General features: G+C 48.1%; 1 protein-coding gene across 36 annotated transcripts in view; it reads right to left on the bottom strand.

Annotated features, from left to right (window-relative positions):
- Nucleotides 1-26,566, bottom strand: part of LOC103791347 (uncharacterized) — a 65,360-nt gene that overhangs the window by 35,560 nt on the left and 3,234 nt on the right. For 7 of the 36 annotated variants that reach the window (XR_013531994.1, XM_078364596.1, XM_078364588.1 and 4 more), the window contains exons 1-5: nt 6,881-7,250; nt 5,570-5,659; nt 5,313-5,377; nt 5,001-5,084; nt 4,824-4,848 (exon numbers count right to left, since the gene is read on the bottom strand). Coding sequence is in view for 27 of the 36 variants with exons in the window: in XM_078364596.1 (XP_078220722.1) it covers nt 4,824-4,848; nt 5,001-5,084; nt 5,313-5,377; nt 5,570-5,659; nt 6,881-7,117 (501 nt within the window). In the remaining 9 variants the exon portion in view is untranslated. Of the gene's footprint in view, nt 1-498; nt 1,705-1,790; nt 1,862-2,104; nt 2,298-4,823; nt 4,849-5,000; nt 5,085-5,312; nt 5,545-5,569; nt 5,660-6,880; nt 7,251-9,838; nt 9,976-10,369; nt 10,444-12,491; nt 12,631-13,070; nt 13,139-15,446; nt 15,564-18,802; nt 18,867-26,566 lie in introns of those variants that run through there. The other 29 variants (XM_078364608.1, XM_078364589.1, XR_008479475.2 and 26 more) reach the window with 26 other exon arrangements.

Raw genomic sequence — 26,566 nt, 5'->3', positions numbered from 1 at the left:
GGGTGGGGACCTGCCCTCCCCCTGGACCCTCCATGCCATCCAGATGGAAGAACTGCACGTTAAATGTGTGCAGCTTCCTGGAGCACGTCATCGTTACAGCCTAAGAATACTTGGTCCTTCCAACACCCCACCAACCCTGTCTGTGCATTTTCATTCAGGAAATCATTATGCTTTAGCAAAACACACATTTCCCACATAATACATTCCAACATGAAAGGATTACAGAAAACACTACTTTTTAAAGAATAAAAAACAGGGTGTGTGTGTGTGTGTGTGTGTGTAGTGTATTTTATATATATATATGTGTGTGTATATATATATATGTATAAAACACACGTTCATATGTATATGTTAATTTCAAATAGGAAAATACATTTAAAACAGTGGCACCCTGAATTATGCTCCTCAACTCCTCCCAAGTGACCACTGCCATGACTTGTCTTCAGAGGTTTCTGTAAGATTTATTGCAGAGGTAAAATGAGGAAACTGAGGCAAGTATAAGGAAGTGAGAAGCTAATTTATTCAGCTCCCGGGCAAGGTTCTGTGGTCCAGGGTGGGGCCGGAGAAGTCACACCTGGCTGTTCAGGGCGTGGGGTTTTATGGGGAGGGCAGGCAATTGATTGGCTACTGGGGAAACAAAGAGAAGGCATTTCTATTGGCTGTTGAGGAGCAGGAAGTACATGGAGTTAAAGTCGGAAGTACATGAAACTAGCTGCCATTGGTAGGCGGGTGGGACCTGGGGTAAGTGGGCCTGCCGGGGGTGTACAGGGCAGGCTGTTGTCGGGCAGGGTATGGTATGGTGGGGCTTCTTTAAAAATTTTTCTGCAGGGTTTTTTAACAGTGGGCTGGAGGTTGGATGCATAATTTAGTGCTGAGCATGGGCTTGGGTATGGTATGCAGAGGCAGGTGCAGGAGAAGCTATGTGGCGAGGCCAGATAATGAGTTGGGGTGATGACGCAGTTATCAGGTGCAGAGAGTGATGAACGTGTCCGTTTGACTCCCGGCAAGGCAACCAGCCTTACAGTTTCTTTTGTTGGCATCAGACACAGACACAGAACCATCGATTCCCAAGTCAGTGCTCTCTACACACAGAAGCCTCCAACCTCATCTTGAGAAATGGGACCAGGAGGCCACCCCAGACCCCAGGGCTCCATGGAGGCTGAGGGGCTGCTGGGACTGGGCACACCCCAGGGGGTTCTGGATCCTGGCTTTTCACCTACTTGACACCAGGACCTACTGAGTGCCTGCAGGTGTCCAGTGCTGGGCTGGCATGGCAAAGCCTGGGGGTGCCTCCCTCCCTCTCACACCTTTCCTAGGAAGCATGAAACTTGGGGGTTCATGGTCAGCTCCAATGTCTGCTCATGATGAATTGGTGATGCTCCCTGTGGGCTTCAGGGGTCTGGGAGGGCATGGCTGGGTCCCCTCAAATGAGCTTCAGTGGCACTGCAGACAAAAGCATGGTGCATGGCCTTGGAATCCTGCATGTGGTAGCCGGACCAGCACCTCAGCCTCTCCCTCATTAGAGCAGCCTGTGGAGGGCTCAGCCCAGCAGGCTCACGGGCTGCTATGGAGAGGGTGTGTTCCCTGGAGGATGTTCTCTGGGCATCCTTCACTTGTCTATAGGAATTTGCAGCATGAAAAAGGTCACAACAGGTGAGGTGAGGCTCTTCAGCATCCTCATCCTCCTTGAAGTTGCTGGGTGTTCTGATGGGATAGCAAGAGAGTGGGGCAGACATGGGGACAGAGGCACTGTCTGCCTCCCCCTGGTCATGCCGCCCCTGCACACTCACATTTCTTCTGCCTGTTCAGGCTTTGTCTCTACTGCGTTTTCCACAGGTGCATGGAGAGGACTTTTTGACATCTGAGAGGAGAAAAACAACTGTGCATGTCCAGAGTCCCCAGTGCAGCTTTGGGGGGTGGTCCCCAGAGCAGACCCAGATGTCACTGGGAACCCCTCCAGTAGGGTGGGGCCAAGCTCTTCTGACCCCAGCCCAGTTTCCTGCCTGGACCCTGTGGAGTTGCTCAACAAGATTCAGCGCTGCAGCCTGGGGCCAGGAGTCAGGGCAATGCCAAGACAGTGGGCAGGAGGGCTGAAGAGGGACTTTACAGGCCCTGAAGACCCAGAGCATTGATGGCCACGATGAGACCAGGTCCCTCAGGAGGATAACAGAGGGAAAGAGGGAGAGGGCCAGAGCTAGAGGAGTTCATGAGTCAGAGGGTGAGAGAGGGGAGGAAGGAGATAATTACATGCTGATGGTTGTCTGCCCTTTTGTCCTCTTCCATATCTGCTCCAGCAGCTTTAGAATGTTGGGAGCAGCAGTGATGATGGGGCAACCATGGGAAGGAAAGGAGAGAGTGAGAGTCAAGGAGGCACTCAGGCCCTGCTGTCCTGAGGCTGCGGAGCCAACCCCACAGCTCCAGTGTGCTCATCTCGAGACTTCTCTGCAGCCTGGATCACTTCCTACAGCAAGGGAGGAGCCTCTGTCTTCCCACACACTTTCCCAGCCCTCACATCCTGTTACTGTGCCAGGCAGGGAAGGCCAAAGCCATGTCATCCAGTTCCTCCAAGAGGCAACCACCATCTCCAGGACAGTATGTGATCACAGTATGTGATTCCCTCCCTCCTCCTCCTTTAGGGCCTGTCTCTGCTCTTCTGATGAATCCCATGTCTTTTCTCCCTGTTGATCACCCATCCCGCTGCTCTCCAACAAAAAACACAGGAGGGAAGGGCAGGGCTGCACTGCCAGGCCCTCCATAAACCCTAGGTGGGCAGCACCTGCCACAGGCCTGGGACTGAGTTGGGGCCTGTGGGACGGGGTGACAACCGATGTCACAGATTGAGTGACTGTTGTATGCCTGGGATGACCTTAGGGACCTGGAAAATACTCAACCCTCACAAGAATCCCATAAGCTTCTGAAAGCTTAGAAACACTGTAACAGTACTCTAGGGAAAGCCCCTTGTCCCACAGCCTTAATCCTCAAGCGAGGCTGTGATTCTCAGCACGTGAATGAACGGGCCCTGCCAGGTTTTGTGTGAGCTGTGGGAGGACTGGGCAGGAGGGCACCTGGCAGGCCTGATACAGGGAACAAGCTGGGCCTGACTGCAGCATGGGGTGCAGGACAAGGCTGTCAGGCCAGAGCAGAGGGTGTGACAAGACAAGTGACCACGGTGCCAGCTGCCCAGCGGCTCTGTCCTGGGCCCAGTGGATTCCAGGAACCACGTTATAAGGAGGGTGTGAGCCTGCAGCAACACACAGCCACTCCACACACACCCCCTAGGATTCCTGCTGGCCACAGAGGGCCTCGGTGACAGCTGGACACTGAATTCTCCAAACCAATTCAGCTTCCATTTGTAGCTCAAGGATTTGGGACTGGGTGAGAAGTGGAGGCCAGAGCCGTGCTCCAGCATGGGATCCCCCCTTGGGTCTCTAGGATGGGGGCACACTGAGTAATCCCAGAGGAGGATTCTCTACTTCAGGAGACCCAGGGAGTGCCCTGTGACCAGGAGCAGATGCTGAGGGCTGGACAGGAAGGTGCTGCTGCAGGTCCCCAGAGTGCAGAGGGAGAGGGTAAGCTCTTGCCACTTCCTGGCACAGGCATGAAGGACTTTGTGTCCAGGGTCACAGAGCACCTGTGAGGGGCTGTGTCCCACCTCACTCCCCATACAGTACTGAATGCCACATCCACACACTCATCTCTTGTTCTCCATTCACAAAGGACACTACGCGCTTCCCCCCGCACACACACACAAAACCCAGAGCCTTGGTGTTTGCTGTGGCACAGGAGGAGAGATCTGGCCTTCTGGAAAAGGTCATCTTGCTCACAAGGGAAGGAATTATGGGGATGAGCAGAGCACACATGATGCCCATGGAAACAAAACTCCTTCCATTTCTCATTAACATGCAGAAAGAACAAACCACACCTCTACACCTGAGCATGTCGAATGCTTGTGAAAAATGGCTTATTGAACACAATAGAGTATGTCCCTGATTATTTCTCTGCTTCAGACCATGAGCTGAGGAATGATGCCACCACTACCACCAACCACCTGTGAGCTCGCTTCTCTGTGTTTCACATTAATAAATGCACATAGAAAAGTCCAGCATAACATGTACCTACTGATAACCTGCGTCAGGCAGCCCTTGAGACTTCCCTAAAATGACAGACAGTGTTTGGGACCTCTCAGGACTCTTATCCTTCCACATGCACAAACAGATGCCAGAACTGCCTGGCATAATGACGAGTTCTACCAGGGCCGCCTGGTGAATGCACAATAGTAACCCACAGCATCAATCCTCCCCTGCTGCCGCCCCCGTTCCTGAGTTCACATTTGCCTCTTGCGTTTGGGAGACTGAGAGCCTGGGAAATCCATCTCTGCACCATCTCTATCTGAGGAGTAAGGAGTAAGGATATAACATTTACCTTCAGGTACAGCCATGGTGGAGGATGAATGGATTAATTTAGGTGAAATGTGCAGTAGCGATTCAATGTTTTAGACAGTTTTTCTGAATTTTCTGGGAAAACATGCATACACTCCCAAAGACATTCCCAATCACTGCACACGGCTGTCTCCTCCATACCTCATCTCCCTGAGGCACACCACCCTATTCCATCTAAATGGCAATTCTGCCTCCAGGGACTCGAGGGGATGGTCACGGTTCTTTACTGGATGGACAGCGTTTTTTAAACCAAACTGCCCCTATCTCCTTTCTGTCAGGAAGCTCAAACCAAAGCGGCCCCCCAGCAAAAGCAGGAGAGTAAGTGCCACCTGTTGCCACACTCAAGATCTTTCCTGAGCGGAGGAGCGCTCCCAGAATACACACCTTTTTCCTTGGAGGGTTCCTCTGCCTGCATGGAGGGAAAGGAAAACACCGTGAGCTTCAGACCATCCTGAGGCTTGAGTGTACAGGTCTTTTCTTCATTGTTGACATTAGAAGACCAGATGGGAAAGAGTGTCCAAGTCAAAGGAACACAGAAGAAGAACAGGACAACTGACTCACGCTAACGTCGTTCTCGCAGGATATTCCCTCTCAAGGTCCTGTGACTTGGCAGTGAAGTGATTCTGCCCCAAGCACGGAATCAAGCTGCAGAGGAGGAAGCTCACTGTCACTAAGTGCGTGGCTGGTGCTGCCATTTTCTCCTCCTGTCTTAAATCAAGCCTCAGTGGGGAACAGACTCTCACTCAGAATTCTCCCCACCAAAGACACTGTACAAATCACCTATGACACATAGGGTCAGATTCTCCTACCGTACTGAAATTCAAAAGGATAAAGTTAAGAAACCTTTTCTCCAACCAAACCATGTGGACTGACCTTCCCCTGTGGTGGCTCATCCTCAACTGAGGATTGGTACGAGAACTTTTCCACCAGGTTGCATTCTGTGGGAAGTAAAAAGACACATAGTGACTGTCAGCAGGTGCAGTGGAGGAGCAGTTAAGAGAGGTTTTCTAGCCCCAGGTCACCTCATCAATGTGAAATAGTCCATCTCAAACAGGGCACAGCACCCAGGGCAGGCTGTGTGTCCCTGCAGGCTCTTCAGGCTCCTGCCTTCTCATCTGACCTGAACTCACCTGTCCCTTCTTCCTGAGTCCTTCCAAGCTTATTTCCTCCAAGAGCACACCTCTGGTGCTTCTGTGAGTATCATCCCTTTTAGAGGTTTTCTACAAAATAGCAAGAAGCCTTTCTTTAAAAAGAAGACTGAATTGTAATCAAAATATTCTATTTACTCACTAACCATTTTTTAAGGCTATACTCTATTTTTATATGCACACACACGTGCTCAAACTTCCTGGTGTGGTGAGAACTTCCAACAGAGCTGTCTGATTAATGCAGAGTTTCAGCCCGTCCTTCCACTCTTCACCACCCATTCCTGAGATCACTTTGCCTATTTCATTCAGGAAATTGACAGCCTGGGTAATTCATCTCTCCACCCTCTCCCATCTCAGAACTCAGCATGTTCAACTCCCCTCCCTGTACAGCTGTGGCAAAGTATGAGTGTTGACTAATGTGATGTGTCCAGTGGGGATGGAGGTTTGTTTCTAGAACATTGATTCTAATGTTGTGCTTTGAACAGGGGAACAGCCTTTCTAGAGAAATTCACACACACACTCCCATAGACATTCCCCATCACTCCACACAGACTCTCTTCTCCATGCCTCCCCACCCTGATGCACCCCTGTTCCTTTTTAAATGACATCACTGCTTCTGGGAACTAGAGTGGATGGCCACAGGTGTTGACTAAACTTTTCATTTTTCTTACACCAAATTGTCCAAACCTCATTTCCAGCAGGAATCTCATACTAGGGTGGCTCTCCAGCCAAAGCAGGGAGAAAAGTGTCAGTTTCTCAACACTAAGATATTTCCTTAGCAAAGGGATGACCCCAGAGTACCTGAGTTCAGGTCACTTTCCGAAGCTGCGTTCCTCTGCAGAAAGGAAAACACTGTGAGCATCAGACCATGCTGTGTCCTGTGTGCACAGGTCTTTTGTTTACATGATGACATTAAAACACTCAGACAGGAAATAGTGCTTGAGGCCATGGCCAGAAAATAAAGCCTAAAGGACACTTGTGGAAAGGTACAAAAGTTTCGTGAAGATTTTCAAAATGATGTTAGTTGCAGAGTCACCATGATTTTTTAAAAATATGCATTTCCCATGAGGAAAATGCTCTGCCATGCAGTTTGTCACTAAAGCTGTCATCTGTGGGTGCCGTCTTGAACCAGTTCTTCGTTGGTAATGGACTCTTACTTACATTTGCCCGCCAAGAAATTCTGCAATTCATCTATAATTTCTATGGTGAGATTTGCGTGTCATAATTCAAATGAAGTGGAAAGAAACCAAGAGAAATAAAATTCCCATCTCAGACAAAGAATAAAGACTTTACCCAATAAAGAGCTATGGCAGCTTCTGGGCTCATCACACCAAACATTCCTGCCACTTCCTTTTTGAAATCTAGGAAACACAGGGTCACTGTCAGCTGTGGGAGCTGCTGAAGGCCCTCTGGCAGCCCTGGGTGCTGAGGACACAGGGCTGGCATGTGCAAAGGAGGTGGGGTAAGAGCAGGGGCTGAGCTGCCGCTGGGCCACCCTCCTTGGTGGTGAAGGAAGGCAAAGGACACCATCAGGAGAGCCCTGGGGGACAGAGCCTCGGGTCTCTGGCTAAGCCACCCTCATCCCTGTGAAGTAGGCAGTGTTCACAGAGGCAGCACACAAGTGCACGTTATGACTCCAGGACAGGGTCTCCGCACAGAAAGAGGCCTGGTAAGTATCCTCTTTTTTATAAAAAGGTTACTGTATCACTTAACTTTCCTAAATAAACCTATGCTCCTACGGCAGTTAACATCCATTTTATTGGACTTTAAGCCATGATGGTGAGCTATTCACAATATTTATTATTTTAATCCTTAGTTGCAGACTTCAGGAGCAGACAGGACAACAGCAGCAAACACAGAGGGGAGCCCACGCACTTCTCCCTGAACCTGAATCAGAACCCACACAGGAACCTGCATTCGCGTGGGACTCAGCAGACTGCAGAGGGTGACCAGGAAGCCTTTTCACACTCGTGCTTGCTCAGCACAGGGCTGTGTGCACTAGAACATCACTGGGGCCCCCAAGATGGGCTGCCCAGGGCTAAGCTCTGGGATGAGAAGGAAGAAGAAGGACAGGGCCCCTGCCCTCACAGTGACCAGCCAGGGCCAGAATCCTTCCACCCATTATGGCAGGTCACAGACTGTGAGACAGATGATTCCAAGCCTGTCTCAGAGAAACCGGCAAAGTGATGTCTTATGGGTCAGAAGGGAGATGTGCAGGAACACCTGGGCTCTGGGGCAACCCCTCCCTTTGCTGAGCTCACCCTGTACTGGAACTGGCTCCCCTCCCACCTCTGCTGCAACTAGTGTGACGCAGCTGCCCTGGCCAGGGGCTGTGAGGCTTCCTTTGGTTAAATGGGATTCTCGGATAGACCAACCTTGGCCAACAGCATCTACACAAGGACCAGCTGTCAGGCAACTTCCAGAAGCTGGGGAAAAGTAAATGCTGTTCTCTGTCCCAGTCACAGGGATAGCAGGCCTGGGGATGGTGCTACGTCTGACCCGACCCTGATGTCCACCCCTGCTCATCATATCCCCTCATCTAAGTCAGATATCTTGGGAACTCCCTCCTGTTCTTTGCCTTTCACTAATTTCTGATTGTGTTATTGCCATCAACACAGAAAGGTGAAGAAGACAAATGAAACAGCAGCTCCTCTTTCCAGGCTCTTAGAACGGTGGCCGGGCAGTGCTCACACCAGCCCTGAAGTCCAAGCTCTGCTCCTTCCCCATAGATGGGGCCCGAACATCCTGGCTGCACCCAGGGCATGACATTGAACTATCTCTCCCGGCCTTTCAACCTTGGCTTCCTCCATGGCATGGATGTCTTCATGTCTTCTTCCTACTCCTCTAAATCAAGCTCTTTTTGAGGCCCAGGCCAAGGCTATGCCCTGCTCTCTCATGGAGCGCACTGTGCAGCTCGCCATGAATTTTTAGAACCTCAATGTTGGTAACACTGATTTGTACCTTTAATTGCACACAGTAGAAGGCCACCTAGGTAGGGGAATTTTGTTATGAGGACATACATTCAAGGGAAACAAGAAACATTTTAAAATCACACGGCCTTATTATATTGAAAAGTAGGAAACTACTGTCATCTACACAGCAATGCAAATTGCATACAATAAGTTTCTACCAAATGCACAATCCAAAAGAGCTCAAACCATAATTTGGCTCATTTTATATTCATGTGGACTGAAATCAACCACCTTGACTTATTTTTTCACAGGGCTCTGTGGCAAAGAAGAACGTTTGTCAACAGTGGGTGCAACAGGAGCACCATGGAGCCTCTGCTGTCTTTCCCACCTCATGCATGAGCCTCCCACATCCTGTTGGGAGGAAGGCAGGGGCTCACCCTGCCTCTCAGGCCCTCGGGCAAAGCCCTTGGTCTCCTTGTCCTCTTGCTGTGTTCCCTGAGCCAAGCACACAGAAACCATGACTAGGCTGAGTGCTGGAGGCTGGGCCTCTACATTGCCCCGGCATTATCTATTCTGGGCCACATTAGCTGATGGTCAATATGAGGCCGCAATGAAGAGAGTCGGGTGATTTTACCCCAACCCTGCATTCAGGCTCCTCTTTTCTCAGTCTCCTACCAAAACTGGTCATAGCATGGGGCTGCCTCAGGGTCTCCCTGCACAGGAAGGAGCCCCGCCCCACTCTCCATGCTGAAAATGGGTCATGGAGGATCAATTCTGAAGGCTTTAGTAGAAAAGGCTTGTGAAGGAGGGAAGTGGCCACAGTGAGGTGTCATGACCACTCCAATGCCAGGAGGAACAGGAAGGCTTGTTACCAGGTGACATTTATTGAAAATGAGGTTTAGAAGCAGATTCCCAATGAAAAAATAATGAATTAGTTAGGATCCTGAGACAGGTTTGTTCCATTAGCACCCAATGAACATTTGCTTAGGTGTGGACAGGATTTCCTTTGGGTAACTGAAGTGTCCTTTGCATGCATAAACTATGCACGTCGTAAGCTGACATTTTCACTAATAATTACCTATGCTCTTGTCAGGCTACAAGAGTGAGGCATTTTTCACTAAGAATGTGGACACTAATAAGGGAGAGACATGTACCTAGGGAAACCCACACACAGCCAGGCACAGTCAGGGTCACACTACACACATTCACAGACACACACCACTCCCATGCACAGAACCCCACCCCATAGACAGAGAATGCTGCTGCTCTCAGGGACCGCAGAATGTGCCCATCGATCCTTATCTGGAACAGCCACTTCTCCCATCACGGCCTAGGTCTTCATTCACAACAGGAAGCTCAACTCCGGCTGCCTGTGTACAGGAAAGCCAGCGAGACACACGTTCCTCATCATCTGGATTATTCATCCACACGGGAGGATTCCCCATATGTACCCCTTTTCTGGACTCCTGTGGCCTCCTGTAATGACAGAAAACATATTGCCTGAGCACCAGCCCATGCTGTGTCCTGTGTGCACAGGTCTTTTCCTTAGTTGTTGACACTAGGAATCAGATGGCAAAAGGTGCTCAACTCAAAGGAACCCAAAAGAAGAACAGGACAAACCCACTCATGCTAAAGACACAAGTTTTTCTTGGAGGGTGTTTCCTCTAAGTCCATGCCGCTTGGCAATTAAGTGACTTAGTTCCAAGGAGATAATCAAGTGTCTAAGGAAAAAGGTCACAGCCACTCAGTGACACTGAGTTAAAAAGACACTGTATAAGTCAGCTATAATCATATAATCATATCTTATTTTAATTCAATTAGATAAAGTTAAGAAAGTAACTTTTTGTCAGACAAAGCCAGGTGGCCTGACCTTAACAGATGATGAGGCTTCCCCACTTGATGTTCTGTCAGCGAGGTGACCCTTTAATGATGCAATCCAGTTAGCTGGGAGGACACAGAGTGACTGTTAGCAGGTGCAGGGAGGAGCAGGGAAGAAATATTTTCTAGCCCTGACTGCCTCATCAACATGAAATAGCCCATCTTGAACAGAGCACTCTGTTCTGTGTGTCCCTGCAGCCTTTCAGGGCTCCTGCCTCCTAATCTGACCTGAGCTCACTTGCCCTCCCTTCCTGGGTCCTTCCAAAGTCATTCATCTCTAGAATCCACCTGTGGTGCTGCTGTGAATATCATCCCTCTTAGAGGTTTTCTACTTGATAAAAAGCAACATTTCTATAACTCGAACAAGAGAGAAAAATAAAATTGTTAAAAAGCAACCTTTTGGCTGGGCGGGGTGGCTCATGCCTATAATCCCAGCACTTTGGGAGGCCGAGGTGAGTGGATCATGAGGTCAAGAGATTGAGACCATCCTGGTCAACAAGGTGACACCCCGTCTCTACTAAAAATACAGAAATTAGCTGGGCATGGTGGTGCATGCCTGTACTCCCAGCTACTTGGGAGGCTGAGGCAGGAGAATTGCTTGAACCCAGAAGGCGGAGGTTGCAGTGAGCCGAGATCATGCCATTGCACTCCAGTCTGGGTAACAACAGCAAAACTCTGTCTCAAAAGAAAAAGCAACCTTTCTTTAAAGAGACTATTTAATTCTAACCAAAATATTCTCTTTATTCACTAACCATTTGTTTTTAGGACAATGAATCAAATCTTTGAAAATCTGTTTTCCTCCCATTTAAAGATGACCCCTATTTAGCACGTGCTATCTGTCCTTCCACTCTGTTTTCCATACACCGTGTGTGTGTGTCTGCGGAGTCCATTACTGCTCACACTCACACTCACTTCGACGCTGGGACAGCCTGTCATGGGGGCAGAACATGGGGGTGCTGACCCTCTCTAACCCAGCTGTTAGAGATTCCAGAGGGAAGGTGGGCACCAAGCTAACACCCTGTCTCTTGGTGTCTGTGTTACTAAGCTGGAGCATTTCTAAGGCTGTGGTCATCATGATTTTTCTTTTGGTTTGGTTTGTTTTTTTGTGACAGGATCTCACTCTGTTTCCCAGATGGAGTGCAATGGCACAATCATGGCTCAGTGAAGACTGAACCTGTCCGGCCAAAGCAATCCTCCAGCCTCAGCCTCCTGAGGAACTGGGACTGCAGGAGCACGTCAGCACACCTGACTAATTTTTCTACTTTTTGTAAAGATGTGGTTTTACCATGTTGCCCAGGCTGATCTTAAACTCCTGGGCTCAAGTGATCCTCCTGCCTCAACCTCCCAAAGTGCTGGGACTACAGGCATGAGCCTCCCCACTGGGTCCAATCATATTTTTAAATACAATAGGACATGTCCCTGATTATTCTCTGCTTTTGAACAGGAGCTGAGAAATGACCCCACCACTGCAGCCAAAAGCCTGACTCCCCTTGTGTGTTTCACATTAATGACCACCCCAAAGTCCACCGTACTGCTACCCTGCCTTTCATCATCACTGACAACATCCTGTACTCATGGCTAGCATTTGGGACCTCTCTAGGCTGTCATCCTTCCACATGCACACACAGATGCTGGCATTCCCTGGTGTGGTGACGAGTTACATCAGGGCCACGCAAGGACTACAGAGTAGCAGCCCATCACATCAACCTTTCACCCATTCCTGAGTTCACATTTTCCTCTTCCATTCAGGAAACGGAGAGTTCATTTCTCCACTCTCTCCAATCTGAGGACTGGGGATATTAAACTACCCTTCAGGTATAGCTGTGATGAAGCATGAAAGTGTTGACTGATGTCGAGTGTGCAGCGGGGATGGAATTTGGTTTCTAGAACACTGATCCTTGGGTCGTGCTTTGCACAGGGGACCACGGTTTTTAGAGTGCACACACACTCCCAAAGACATTCCCCATCACTCCACACAGACTCTCTCCTCCATGCCTCCCCACCCTGATGCACCCCTGTTCCTATTTAAATGACATCACTGCTTCTGGGAACTAGAGTGCATGGCCACAGTTGTTAACTAAGTTCTCCATTTTTTTTACACCAAACCACCCAAACCTAATTTCCAGCAGGAAGCTCAAATTCGTGTGACTCTCCAGCAAGAGCAGGGAGGAATGTGTCCCTTTTCTTACAATTTTCCATGAGCAAAGGGGTGATCCTATGGCACGTACCATGCTTCTGCACAGCTGATATCATCTGCAGAGAGAAAGGAAAACACCATCAGCCTCAGACAATGCTGTGTCCCATGTGCATGGGTTTCTTCACTTGGTGACATTAGAAAACCAGTTGGGAAATAGTTCTCAAGGCAATAACCCCCATATAAAGCTTAGAGGACACTTGCTGAAAGGCACAAGAATTTTGCATAAGATTTTCAAAGTGATTTTGTTGCAAAGTCACCACTATTTTCCAGAAGAATGCATTTCCCCTGAAAAAAATGCTCTCGGCCATGCAGTTTGCCAGTGAAGCTGTCCTCTCTGGGTGCCACCTGGAACAAGTTCCAAGCTGGTAATGGACACTCACATACCTTTGCCCACCAGAAAATTCTGTGACTCATCTATAATGTTCATGGTAAGATTTGTATATCTTAATTCAAAAAAAAAAAAAATTTCCATCTCAGACAAAGAAAGAAGACTTACGGAGTGACAAGCCTTGATGCATTGCCAGAAATTTTTAGGATGGAACTCCTTCCAGTGTATTGGGAATTCTAGGAAACATAGAGTCACTGTCAGCCATGGGAGCTGCTGAAGGCCCTCTGGCAGCCCTGGGTGCTGAGGACACAGGGCTGGCATGTGCAAAGGAGGTGGGGTAGGAGCAGGGGCTGAGCTGCTGCTGGGCCACCCTCCTTGGTGGTGAATGAAGGCAAATGACACCATCGGGAGAGCCCTGAGGGACAGAGCCTCGGGTCTCTGGCTAAGCCACCCTCATCACTGTGAAATAGGCAGAGTTCACATAGGCAGCACACAAGTGCACGGCATGACTCCAGGACAGGGTCTCCGCACAGAAAAAGGCCTGGTAAATATCCTCTTTTTAAAAAAAGGATACAATGTTTAACTTTCCTGAATCTAAGTGTGCTCCTGCTGCATTTATCATCTATATCATTGAATTTTATTATTGTGGTGAAAAATACACAATATGGATTATTTTATTAAATGCACACTTCAGTGGCATTAGTTCCATTCACATCGCTGTGTAGAAAACTAAAAGCAGGCCGGATGTGCTGGTGCATGCCTGGAATCCCAGCACATTGGGAGGCTGAGGTGGGTGAATCACCCGAGGTCAGGAGTTTGAGACAAGCCTGACCAACTTGGTAAAACCCCATCTCTACTACAAATACAAAAACTAGCCAGGCATGGTTGTGGTCACGTATAATCCCAGCTTCTCGGGAGGATGAGACAGGAGGATCGCTTGAACCTGAGAGGTGGAAGTTGCAGTGAGCTGAGATCCTGCCACTGCACTTCAGCCTTGGAGACAGAGCAAGATTCCATCTTTTTTAAAAAGAAAAAACTAAAAACAATCTTAATTCAGTGTTCTTACCTTCCACCTAGGAAACTAGAGAAAAATGTATAGTGTAATGTAACCCAGACATAAAAATAGAACAAAACAATTTGCAGAAATCATTATAATAGAAATAATAAAATAAACAGAACTAAAAAAAAAAAAAAAACAAGAGCTGCTTCATAGAAAAAATAAATAGAATTGATAATCCTGCAGCCAGGCTCACCAGAAAGAAAAGCTAGAAGACACAATTTACAAAAAATATATATAAACAGAGGAATGATTCCTGCTGATACGATTAATACCAAGCAGGTAATAAAGAATACTTAGAACAAATCTACGCTCACAGATTTGACAGCCTAGATGAAAATGACAGAAAGGCAGAAACTATATCATAACTACCCAAAGAAGACTCTGATAATCTGAGTAGGCTTACATCTATTATAATATAGAAGTTGAATCAATAAAAACATAAAAACAAAACCATGTGACTTTACTGAATTCTTCCTAATTCTTACAAAGGAAAACATAGTCTTATTATATAAACAACCGATTAAAATTGTAAACATTTACCCCATTAAATTTTAAAATTATGCCCATTACAAAATCCACACAAGAATGAGGGCACGTGTATTCATAGTCACCTGAACTGGAAGCAGCTGAGATGCTCTTCAGGAGGTGCGTGCACCAACCCACACCGTTACATGGACCCAAGGGAATGTGACCCACTGGTAAAAATGAGTAAGCCATTAAGCTACTAAAAGACATGAAAAATCTTGCATGTATATTGTGAAGTGAAATCAGTTAGTCCTAAGTGGCTGCATGCTTTATGATTCCAATGCTATAAAATTTTGGGGAAAAATGTATAGAGGCAGTAAAATAAATGATCTATAGCAGTCAGGGTCCTGAGAAAAGAGGAAAGGGATTAAGAGGTGCAGCACAGGTCATGTTTTGGGTGCAAAACTCTTCTGTCTGGGTGATGAATGACATGAGTTTGTCAAAATGCACAGGCTGAACAACACAGGGTGAGCCTTAATGTGAACTCCAGACTTTCACTAATAAGAAGATATCACTATCGGTTCAGCCACTGTAACAAATGCACCACATTCGTGTAAGCTGTGATCACAAAAAGGGTACTGAGTGGGGAGGGTGTCTGGGAACTTTCTGTAGTACTTCAACTTTTATGTTCATTTACAAGTTTCACATGATGTCCATTTGTTTGAAAATGGGGCCACACTATCTCAGGAAGAGTTCCATTTTAGCTACTGTCTAACAATCAGCTAAATATCTAAACCTTGCATTGAGATGTTCTTTACTATTAAAAGCGAACCAAGCTGGAAGTGGAAATACATCTTCTGCATTTGTAGCACTAGTGATTGACTTGATACATTTCAATTTGAACACCTGAAATAAAGAGGAATAAAGTGCAGCAGTTGTAGAGTTGTCTTCAGTGTGGGACACGGAAGAATCTGGAATCCTTATGCTTGCAAGAGTGAGAAACTGAGTTTCCACAGTACCTTCAGGTGGCAGACGGGCGGTGCTAAGATGATAAAATGGTTGGGAGTGGGGTTATATTTCCTTTAACTGTCTTTGCTCAAATTCTGAAGGAATCCCTTCTTCTTCGAGGCAACATTCTGGGAAATGTATTAAAATAAAGACAGCTGTTGGCATCTTGCTGCAGAAGACCATAGAGAAATGAGTAATCATTTATTCACAGTTTAACCCGTTTCCTGTGTCCCCAAGAACACCGTGCTGCCAGCAAGCTGCACTTTTATTTTCTAAATGGGAAATAGGTTAAATCAGGGGTCCCTGGCCTCTGGGCCACACATAGTTGTGGCCTGTTAGGAAGCGGGCTGCACAGCAGGAGGTGAGCAGCTGGCTGGAGCAAAGCTGCATCTGTGTTTACAGCCACTCCCCATCACTCCAGTCACCGCCCGAGCTCCGCCTCCTGTCACAGTAGCCATAACATTAGAGTCTCAGAGGAGCGCAAACCCTACTGTGAGCTGCACAGAGATCTGGGCTGCATGCGCTGTGTGAGAATCTAACGGCTGATGATGTGTCACTCTCTCCCATCACCCTAGATGGGACTGTCTAGTTGCAGGACAACAAGCTCAGGGCTCCCACAGAGTTTGGAGCCCATGGTGAGTTGGATAATTATTTTATTAACTAAAATGTAATAATAATAGAAATAAAGTGCCCAATAAATGTGCTGGAATCTTCCTGAAAGCACCCTTCCACCCAATCCACTGAAAAATTATCTTCCATGAAACTGGTCCCTCCTGCTGTCAGAAAGGCTGGGGACCACTGGGCTCCATGTTTGATCCATGGCCCACTGTCCACCACCTGCAGGGATAAGCCTCCTGAATCTGAGTTGGGCATTAGGAAGCACTTGCACTGTGGGCTGCATTGAAAACTGTGCAGACTGACCGTGCAGGCAAACCCCTGTGCTGAGATGAGACAACGTAGAAAGGTGGCAGATGGAGTGACCAAGAGCACAGGGCCTGGTGCACAAGGTCTGGTCCTTATTTGGAAAATACATGAACCTGAGGAGTTCTATAGACCTTTCTGTGCCTCAGTTTCCTCTTCTGAGTGTCACATGTTCATAATGGGCTATGTTATGTCCTAAGGCCAAAAGTAATTAAACAGAGGTAATGCCTGAAGCAATGCAGTGCCTGCTGAGTGCCGTTCATGTTCAATCATTACATGTCTGAAAGTAAGCCAGGCCCTTGGCGGTGGTTAATATGACAAGGTGCTGGGGGACAGGGCACCAGAATAGTAGAGAATAAAATTTTCTTCCTCCTTCACATGGGCCTGATGCTTCAGCACTCATGGACAGTATCTGTTATTTCCTGTGATGCCCACATAGGCCCAGCTAAATGGGCAGGCCAGGGCCCACCACCCACAGTTGACAGCTCAGGGAAGTGAAATGAGAGAGTTGAAGCGACCTGCCTAGAGTCACAGCACTCAGGGTTGAAGGATTTGGGACAAGAATGTAGATGGTTCTCCAGGAAAGAGGTCTCTGAATACCTGAGACCTCTAAATCCTGGCCTGGACCCTAAACCAGGAGTTTCTTTCACTCCCTTTCTCAATCCTCCTCCCCAGGGTCTCTTCAGGAAGGTGGATGCCGGTAGGTGGCTAAGTCCAGAGAAGAGCTCAAATCATTCGAACAAAACTTCTGTCTCTAGATTTTAATTCTTGACTTAAAATATGACACTTTCCTGCAAACAAAGCCTCCCTGATGAACAAATTCAAATGTCAGGCCATCCTCCCCAGCAGCTTCATACTGCCAGCTGCCTGGCGGTGAACACCCCCATGACCAGTGACCATCCTGAGGGAACAGGGGTCTGCTTGGCCCCCAAGATGTTCTAAAACTCAGAACATTCTAAGCCAACTGCCACTTGATGTCTGTGCCAAGAATCAGCTTCCCTTCAACTGACCAACCCTGCATGAGCAGTTAACTGAAAATATGGCCATCAGGGCTGGCGCTTAAGTGACTTAATGAATTAAATCTGTGACCCCCACTGTCTCACTGACTACCCATCTGAGCAACCCTCTGAGCCTGTCTGAAAGTGAGCAGTGTTTAAATGAAGTCTACTGAATACCTTAGAAGTCACACCTGATGAGAAGGGCACTCACATTTAATGAGACACAGCATGTGTTCAGTCATGAGTGAATGCTGAATTACAGAGGAATGTAAGCAGAAGAGGTAGTAACTTGAGCAGGGGAATATGTGGCTCTAACTAATAACATGGGTTATTTCCTGCTCACCTGAAACATTAAGACATATCAAAAGGCCAAGAGTACAAAATCATGTTACACCTGAGACCAACGTTAGTAATTGGGGCCTTTAAAAATAAGCAATTTAGCATTACAGCAGCAGAATTAGAACCCAGCTTGGAGCGGGGAAGTGAGTTAATGAAGCTGATGAAAATTTAAAGGCGAGAGTTATCATCCAAGCCAAGTGTAAAGATGCACCTTTTCCAGGAGAAAAGAAACAGAAGGCAATGATATGGGACCTGTAAATTACATGTAAAGAGACACAGGTAAAAGTCGAACCTCTGAGGTATAAATCTGAGAAGTTTAAAAGAAAAAACAGATTTCAGGATGAAAAATTATTACCTGTTGTATTTCACTGAGAACAAATTATCTATCTTAACAAAAGCTTATTTTTTAAACCAAAATTGTAGTTTGGTATTAGTGTATTTTTAATATTGTCGCTAATTTTGATAACACCTTACAAATAAATCTATCTAACCCAGTCCATTTTGACTGCAAAGTAAAATTTTCACTACCTTTTATAACCTCTAATATTAATTTTCCTCTATTTTGTAACTTATTATATCTCCTTGATTGTGTTTATCTTTTTAAAATGTCTTTAATTTAAAACAATCCCCCAAAACCTCTTAACTACGATACTTTCTCCTTCAGAAAAATCTCCGTTTATTTTCTAAAACTCTCTGGAGTCAAGCTTTCCCACAATTTGATTTAGGAGTTTCACAACTCAGTTTAGAAGATGTTGGCCTGTAATCTCTCTGCCTTTCACGGAATGGCTCCTACTGTATTTGGTATCGAGATCCCCTGACATGATTAAGGCAAGGTTGTTGTGTTTCTTCTGGATCTATTCTACGAATGTGTGAACTAAATTGGCCTAGGAAACAGTACATTTTTCTAAACAGAGAAAAATATTTAAAGCAAAAAGATTTATAGCAGAATCAAAAATACAAATTGAGACATAAAACTCTAAAGCAAATTTGTACATTTGTAGACAAACTGGATGTACAAACCTGGGAAAAGAATAATTCAGGAAGACATTTTTAGTAGAAGTGGCCTAAAATCTGAAGAAACTGCAGTGGGAAGATGGAAATGAACATACCTCCAAGGCAGGAACAGAGGCCTCCCATCTTGACTAGTAGTCTAGCTGACAGTTGAAACACATTGTCAGTTGGGATGAAGACAGGATATACATCATCATGTGACCTCAGCGACAGGTCATCAGAATATGCAAATGAACACAGGAACACGTGCCACACTATGGGGTCCAACTGCTGCTATCTAGACCAGTGCACTTTGACAAGGACAAGGGTCACTCAGAGCCCATGTTTCATTTCAAAACTGGAATCCCAGACCCTCAGTATTATTCTCTGTGTATTAAATAAATGTTAAATGAGGAAAAAAGACCTGCCTTCCAAATATATTTGAGAGTGAAAATTTCAGGATGAAGAGGGTCAAAATTAACACGTTCAGAATAAAATGAGATTCTTACCCTGATATGAAGTACTGTCCCACCCATTCTTACTATTCCTGTGTCAGCCACAATTTCTATATTCAACAATTTCTATTTTCAGCAATTTTAAATTTGTTCCAGATTAAAGTTTAATTTGCCTTAGTATAAATTTAATTTTTAAAAGTTGATCTCTAAGAGTACAACTCACAGTAATTGTATAAAGTCTTCTCTCACCAGCTGTCTATATTATCTACTATTTTTCTCTGTATGCAACTAAGTTACAAACTTACTAATTTCCGAATCTCTTTAAGATCTCTCTGTGAATGTACACATGAAAGCCTGGCTGTTCACTCAGAGATGAAGAAAAAAGAAGCATTATATGTTCACCAATGTGTTGTATGAAAATCTATGAAGAATGATTTTCTGAGTGGGGTGTTCTGATAACCTCAGACTCCAGGATTAAATGTGTTCTGGCTCATCAGTCAACACCCAGTCACACCCATTCTTATTATCTCGTCATGAGAGTTAGCACCTGGAAGGCAACTGACAAGCCCTGCAAAACTCGGAACAGCTGAAAATTAGAGAATAAAAATGAGAGCGTTATCCTGTTTATAACAAATACCCACTAAGATAGGAAATGGTTCAGTGCAAATTTCCATCACTGCAGATCCATCACAAGTTTTAAGAACTATTAAATCAAATATGACATTGATGAGATATGAAAGCTGCATTAATACAGACGTTTCCATCTTTCCAGGGATTACCTAGTTGAGGTCAGTGACGAGATTTGGGAAGAAACAGGTAATATTACCTGTCTAAATAGAGAATTATAATTCCTAACAACTGAACAGAAAAATATATTTTTGCACATAATATACACCATACATGAATATATATACACACATATATATGCATATATATATATGCATGCATGAGACAGAGAAAGAAAGTCAGTGGTGAGACATAAGAAAAAAACTGGAAAAGATTCACATCTCCAATGCAAACTGGGGAAGAAATTTTTTTTTAAAAATAGAGAATACATTGAAAAAAATAAAACCCGCTGGGCGAGGTGGTTCACGCCTGTAAACCTGGCACTTTCGGAGACCAAGGCGGGCAGATCACAAGGTCATGAGTTCAAGACCAGCCTGGTGAATATGGTGAAATCCTGTCTCTACCAAAATACCAAAAATTACCGGGTACATGCCTGTAGTCCCAGCTGCCTGAAAGGCTGAGGCAGGGGAATCACTTGAACCCAGTAGGCAGAGGTTGCAGTGACCTGAGATCGTGCCACTGCACTCCAGCCTGGTGACAGAGTGAGACTTCATCAGTAAATAAATCTTCATAAAAAATTAAGGAAAAATGTACAAAAACTTAACAGCTGTTACATCAGAGGCAGGAGCTGGTAGGCTGCAGAAGAGGGCAAGGCAGAAACCCAGATTTCAGTGTGCCGCCTTCTGTACCTTGTGAATGTGCTGTGTGTTATTTCTGGTGCGTTTATTGTGAATTTTTTTTTAAATGAATACTCCAAAATACTGGTATAAAACAACCATTTTGTTTTGCTCATGCTTCACAGGGATAGGAATTCATGCAAAACACAGAAAAAATAGCTTCTTGCTACTTCTTGATGTCTGGGGACTGCAGAGAAGGGTCACTGGCTGGGGCTGAATCCACAGCAAGGGTTTGGCATCATCTGGAGGTGACATCACTCACAGGTCTGCTGAGGTCAGTGGGCTTGGCTGGAGGACCTACAGGAGACTCTCTGGTGTCCTGGGCTTCCAAGTAGCTGGGCAGTCTCAGGACATTCAGAGCCTTGACTTGGTAGCCAAGGGCTCCACAGGTGAGTGACCGCAGTGAACCAGGCAGAGGCTCATGGCCTCCTCGTGGCTTGTGGAGGGGATGTCAAACAGCATCCCCTCCACATCACCTGTCCATGACAAACGAGCACTAGTGTCCAGCCCCATGACAGGAGGCACAGACCCCCACCTGTCAAGAGGAGAAGAACAAAGAAATTGCAAACTCATTTTAAAAGCCAGATGCAAATTCCTGTTTGAAAATCTCCAGCACAGAGTTTCCTTTCGAACATGAGATAAAAAACCTGCCGCTCTATGACACAGGCCAAGGGTAAGACAGGGGTGGTTTTCCTTCTGCCTCAGCCACTGTGAGTTGACTGACAAGTGAACAAAACTTCAGGGAAAGTAACCAGAGGGTTACGGAGTAACAAGGTAAAGAAAGCTAATGTAGACCTGAAATGCTGCTCTACAAAGGAACCATTTAATTCACTCCATTAACTTAAAGGAAACACAAGATTTATACATTCAGAAAACAAGCAGAGACTTTTTTCCTCCACTTCACTTTAGGTTCAGCTTCATGTGCAGTTTGTTACATGGGTAAATCCTGTCGCTGAAGCCTGGTAAGACCTAATTAAACTAAAGAGCTTCTGGGAAGAGACTTGTTTCTTATGAAAGCCTATGGCCCCCAAGGTGGCCATCCTGCAGGCTGGAAGTGTGCCTCCTACCCAGGCCAGACCCTGGTACATGGGCAGAGGAGCTGGGTGGGACAGGAGCTTTACTCTGGACAGGCTGGCTGAATAGAAACCTTCAACAGGTTACAGGAGGAGCCATGAATATTCATGAGGTGGTCCTGATGCATGCACACCTAATACACATACATGTAACACGTGACCCAGGTTCACTATGGGGTGGAGACTTAATATTTAAATGTATCACACTTAGGCCCTATACTTCAAAAGGTCTTTTCAGGACACAAAGGCACACGGGCACAGCCTCTGTAAACCTGCCAGAACCAGCGCATGGCAGGTGGTCTCTTCCCAGGGCAGAGTTGCTGAAATCAGTCTCTTGTCCAGTTGGAGCTGTAGCTACGGCTGCTGGAACAGGGGTTGGGGGCCATTTAGTCAGTGCCGGACACTGAGCTACAACCGTGCTTATTTAGCCGCTAGAGAAAAAGAAACCCCGTGGCTGTCAGAACAGTTTATTCCTTAAGTTGAGGGGGGTGTGTCTCAACCCTTGCCGGGCCTGGCTTTAGGTGCTGTTTACACTTTCGTACCTTCACTGCCACAGAATCTGTTCTGTCAGTCTTATGACCTCGACTGGAACATGCAAGCTGGGCAGCTGTTGTGTCTAAACATAAAAGGAAGGGGCATAACGAGGCATCGGGTCGCCCATCACACCATGGTCTGATGCCGGGCACTGAGCAGGTGTGGAGGAGAGGCCTGGGGCAGGCTGGAGTGACGGGATGGTCCTTGGAGCCTCACTCTGGGAGCAGCTGCCTCAGCTCATGGCTTCACGGCCCAGCTGCACTCATCTATAAGCCAGGGCCTCCATGCGGAAAACCCGACAGCCTTTCCCATTTTTAGTGCCCTGAATTTCAGCATCTCTCTGCCAAACCATCAAGAAAACCCTGGGCTCTGCAGATGCAGGCACAGCCTAGTGCATACACTGGGCACTCAATCAATGCCAATGGCAGCTACCTCCCTGGTGTCTGATGAGGACAAAAGTCACCATCGTGGCAGTGCAGCCTCCATCCCAGACTTAAATTCCTTCTTCACAAAATGCAGAGCAGGGGACCCAGTGTGGAGTGCAGGGCCTCTGCAGACATCTCTCCTCCTGGGCCCCCAGAGGAGTGGCCTGGAGGAGCAGAGATGGGAGCCAGCCCTGGCCTTGGAGGTGCCACCATCCCTGCACACACAGGCACAGCCCTTGCTTCCTCAAGCTCTTCCTCCAACACCCGGCCTGAGCCACCCACTGGAGAACACGGACATCCCTCTTCCCACTCTGTGCTGGGAAAGGAAGGCCCAGCACTCGCCTCTCACACTCATGGTGGAACTGTGACTAGGACCCAAGTCTCCTGACACCGCTAAAATGACATGAGCTGACGTCACAGGGAAGGAGGTCTTCTGAGAATGTTCTCAGAGTTCCCAAGGATGGTGGTGACTCTGTGCCTACAAGAGAAATCAGATGATCCCACACCTGCTTCAAAAGGGACCTGAGGCTCACACACTGATGGAGACGCCTCTGGACGAAGCTGCTGCTCAGCACCCCTGGGTGCAGATGGGACAGTGAAGTCAGCCACATATCCTGGGCAGGACGGCCGCCCAGGACACACAACCACTTCTCAGAAGCCCTGGATGGAGACATGACAGTGAAGTCAGCCACATACCAGGATGGCCGCCCTGGGGACAACGGGCAGAGGCCTCAAAGAGATGCCGCTCCAATGAGATGCAGCTGGCCAGCAAGCCCAGGAAAAGATGTCCCCAGCACTGTCACCAGGGAAAGGCAAGCCAGAGCCACAGTGAGATGGCCCTGTGCACCCACTGGGTGGCCAGAGTTAGATACGCACCAGAGAATAACACGGGAGGTGAGGATGTGATAAACACTGACCCCTGTGTGCTGCTGCTGAGAATAAAACATGATTCAACCACTGTGGAAAACAGCGTGGCAGCTCCTCAAAAAACCAAACAATTACCCAGCAATTTCACACCTGGGGCCTAGGTACATACTCAAGAGAACTGAAAGCAGAGACTCAGATATTTGTAACGGGAATGTCCCTGACAGCACTTCTCATAATGGCCAAAGGGTGGAAGGCACCCATGTGTCCGTCCCAAGATGAACGGGTGATAGAACACTATTCACCCCTCATAGGAAGGGGGCCTGACACATGCCACAGCCTGGAGGAACCCAGAAGGCCTTCTGCTGAGTGACAGAAGCCAGACAAAGGTCCAGATGAAATGTCCAGAAGATGCCAAGCCACAGAGACAGAAAAAAGGCTGGGTTTAGCAGGGGCCATGGAGGCAAGCAGGGAGCAACTGCTTAAGGGGTACAGGGTTTCCTTTTGGGGTTGTGGAAACATCCTGGAATCACACAGAGGTGACTCCTGTGCAATGCTATGACTGTGCTAAATGCCACCAAATCACCCACGTAAAAATGGTAAATTTTGGCCAGCGCAGTGGCTCACACCTGTAATCCCAGCACTTTGGAAGGTCGAGGCAGACAGATCACTTGAGGTCAGGAGTTGAAGACCAGCCTGGCCAACATGGTGAAACCCTGCCTGTATTAAAAATACAAAAATGAACAGGGTGTGGTGGTGCGTGCCTGTAATCCCGGCTACTCAGAAGGCTGAGGCAGGAGAATCTCTTGAACCCACGAGGTGGAGGTTGCAGTGAGCTGAGATTGTGCCACTGCACTCCAGCCTGGGCAATGAGACCCCGTTTCCAAAACAACAACAACAACAAAAAGGTTATGTTATGTGAACTTCTTCTCAATAATAAAAGTAAACTGTAATTATATGCCACCTGTGTCCCCTCCCTGTCCCCAGCTGCTGGGCCCACCACCAGTCTTTGCTGTGCCACCAGGATAAGGGCAGAAGAGCCGGTGGGCAGAAGCATGAGCAGCCGCCGGCAGGAGTGTGAGCAGGCACAGCCCCAAGCGCCCCAGCCCTGTGTCCTCTGTACTCTAAGCCTCCCTTTCAGTGAGAAGGGCCGTGTGACCAGATCCCGTGGAACACAGGCAAAGTGACAGCAGCCCCTCCCAGGCCTCAGAGCTCTTTAAGCCTCAGGCTCCTCGAGGCTCTGTGCCCTCATGTGCACATGGCCGGATACAGGGGCTGGAGGTGCGGCCGCCAATCCCAGAGCCTGGGGGACATGCCAGGCTGTGCCACAAGCAGGACATGAGTGGACAGCATTAGCTCCTGAGACTGAGGGTGTCCTGTCACCATGTACAGTCTCACCTGCCCTCACAGGCACTGGTGGTCAGTGGCTGGAGGAGCAAAGAAGATTTTGAGCCCTTCGAAATCTTCTTTTACAGATCGGTGGGGCATCCTGTGTGTGACCTGCCAGAGGAGTCTCCTGCAGAGATGACCTGCGGGCTGCCCATCAGTGCTGGGTCCCATAGCCAGGCTGGCCCTCATCATGGCAAAGCAACATGCCCACACCACCAAGTGCCTGTGAGCCCTGTTTCCCCAGGTGAGGAGAGCCAGGCCCAGAGCCCCGCCTCAGCTCAGTGTGGGCTGGAAGGGAGCCCAGGCTTCCTGGGGTTCAACAGATGCCCCACAGGCCATGATGGATGAGCAGGAGAGGCGCAGACCAGGAAGACACCCCTGGCCCACTCAGGACCAGTCCTGGCTGCCAGGTCTGTGCTGGCTTCAACAGCAAGTACAGTGTAAGAAAGGAACCCAGTGAGCCCTCACCCACCCCAGCTCATGCTGCACCCCCAGCTCACCACCCTCAGGTGCCAGCACCAGGAGTGCACACTGCCCCCAGGATCCCCTAGATCATTGCTTAAATTCTAGCAAATTACATTTTTCCTTTTTCTCTTTCAGGAATACAAGGGTGAGAATTTTCTAGAATCACAGAGACACAAGAGGGAAGTGGAAGTGACTGCGATGGCCACCGTCCTGCCTCCCCTGCCTCCTGCCCGGGGCCACACTGCTCCTCAGGTTCTTCCCTGGAACGTTGGGCTTCTGCAGGACACAGACATCAGCAGCCCAGAGCACCGAGGAGCCCAGGGCCAGGACCAGAAGCACCGCTGCCAGCACCTGAATCTGGGAAGCGGCTCCGGTGCCCCAGGACCTGGACCTGCAGGGCCACAGACATCTCCCCTGAGCTGGCCCCAGCCCCTCTTGTATTGCTGATACCTTGGAGGAAAGCCTGCACCCACTGGCCCATGAGGTGTGTGCACACCTGTCCAGGTGCACAGGTGAACTTCAGTGTGCTGACTGGGCTGCTGTAATTTGTGGAGCCACCCATGAGGAAAAAACCCAACAGAGATGTTTGCTCAGGGCGGACCACCAGTTCTCCCTAGGAGCCAGGTGTGCCTCAGCTGCCGCCCTCAAGGTCCTGCCTGCACCATCTCCCTGCCCCGGGCTCTCTAGGGGGCAGGAGCCAAGCAGAATGGCACTGTGGGAATAAAGACACCTTGCTGCCTGCTCTCATCCAACCCCTGCTTTGCCCGGGCTCTCAGAGAGGACAGCTCAGGATCCGAAGAATTCACAGCCTCTAGGCTTGGCGGCAGAGGGGAGTGGATCCCAGAGGCCCCCATAATCACACAGCTGGGCACCCCCTGATGTCCAGAGCTCCATGGAGGCCCAGGATCATCTGCTCAGAGCCATCCACAGGCCTGGGCCCGACCCTAGAGCTCCAGGAGGGAGGCCAAGGCTGGGAGAAAAGGCAGGACCCCAGGGGCTGCCAAGTGTCCTCGAGCCTGGGTCAGGAGAGGGCCTGTCCTCGAAGGTCTCCTGGGGTAAGTGGAGCCTGCCTCTGGGGGCCCAGCATCACCTCCTTCAGCCCCAAGCCCGAGCCTCACTGCCACTTTGATGCAGGAGCCAGGTGGGGGAGACCTGGAACCTTCTCACCCCTCCCAGCCCCTAGGGGCGCAGTGCTTGCGTCATGGCCCTCAGGCC

Source organism: Callithrix jacchus, chromosome 2, assembly GCF_049354715.1.
Source record: "Callithrix jacchus isolate 240 chromosome 2, calJac240_pri, whole genome shotgun sequence".
Taxonomy (NCBI): Eukaryota; Metazoa; Chordata; class Mammalia; order Primates; family Cebidae; genus Callithrix; species Callithrix jacchus.
Note: the sequence above shows the minus strand (reverse complement) of the source record. Positions and strands in the feature narration are given on the sequence as shown.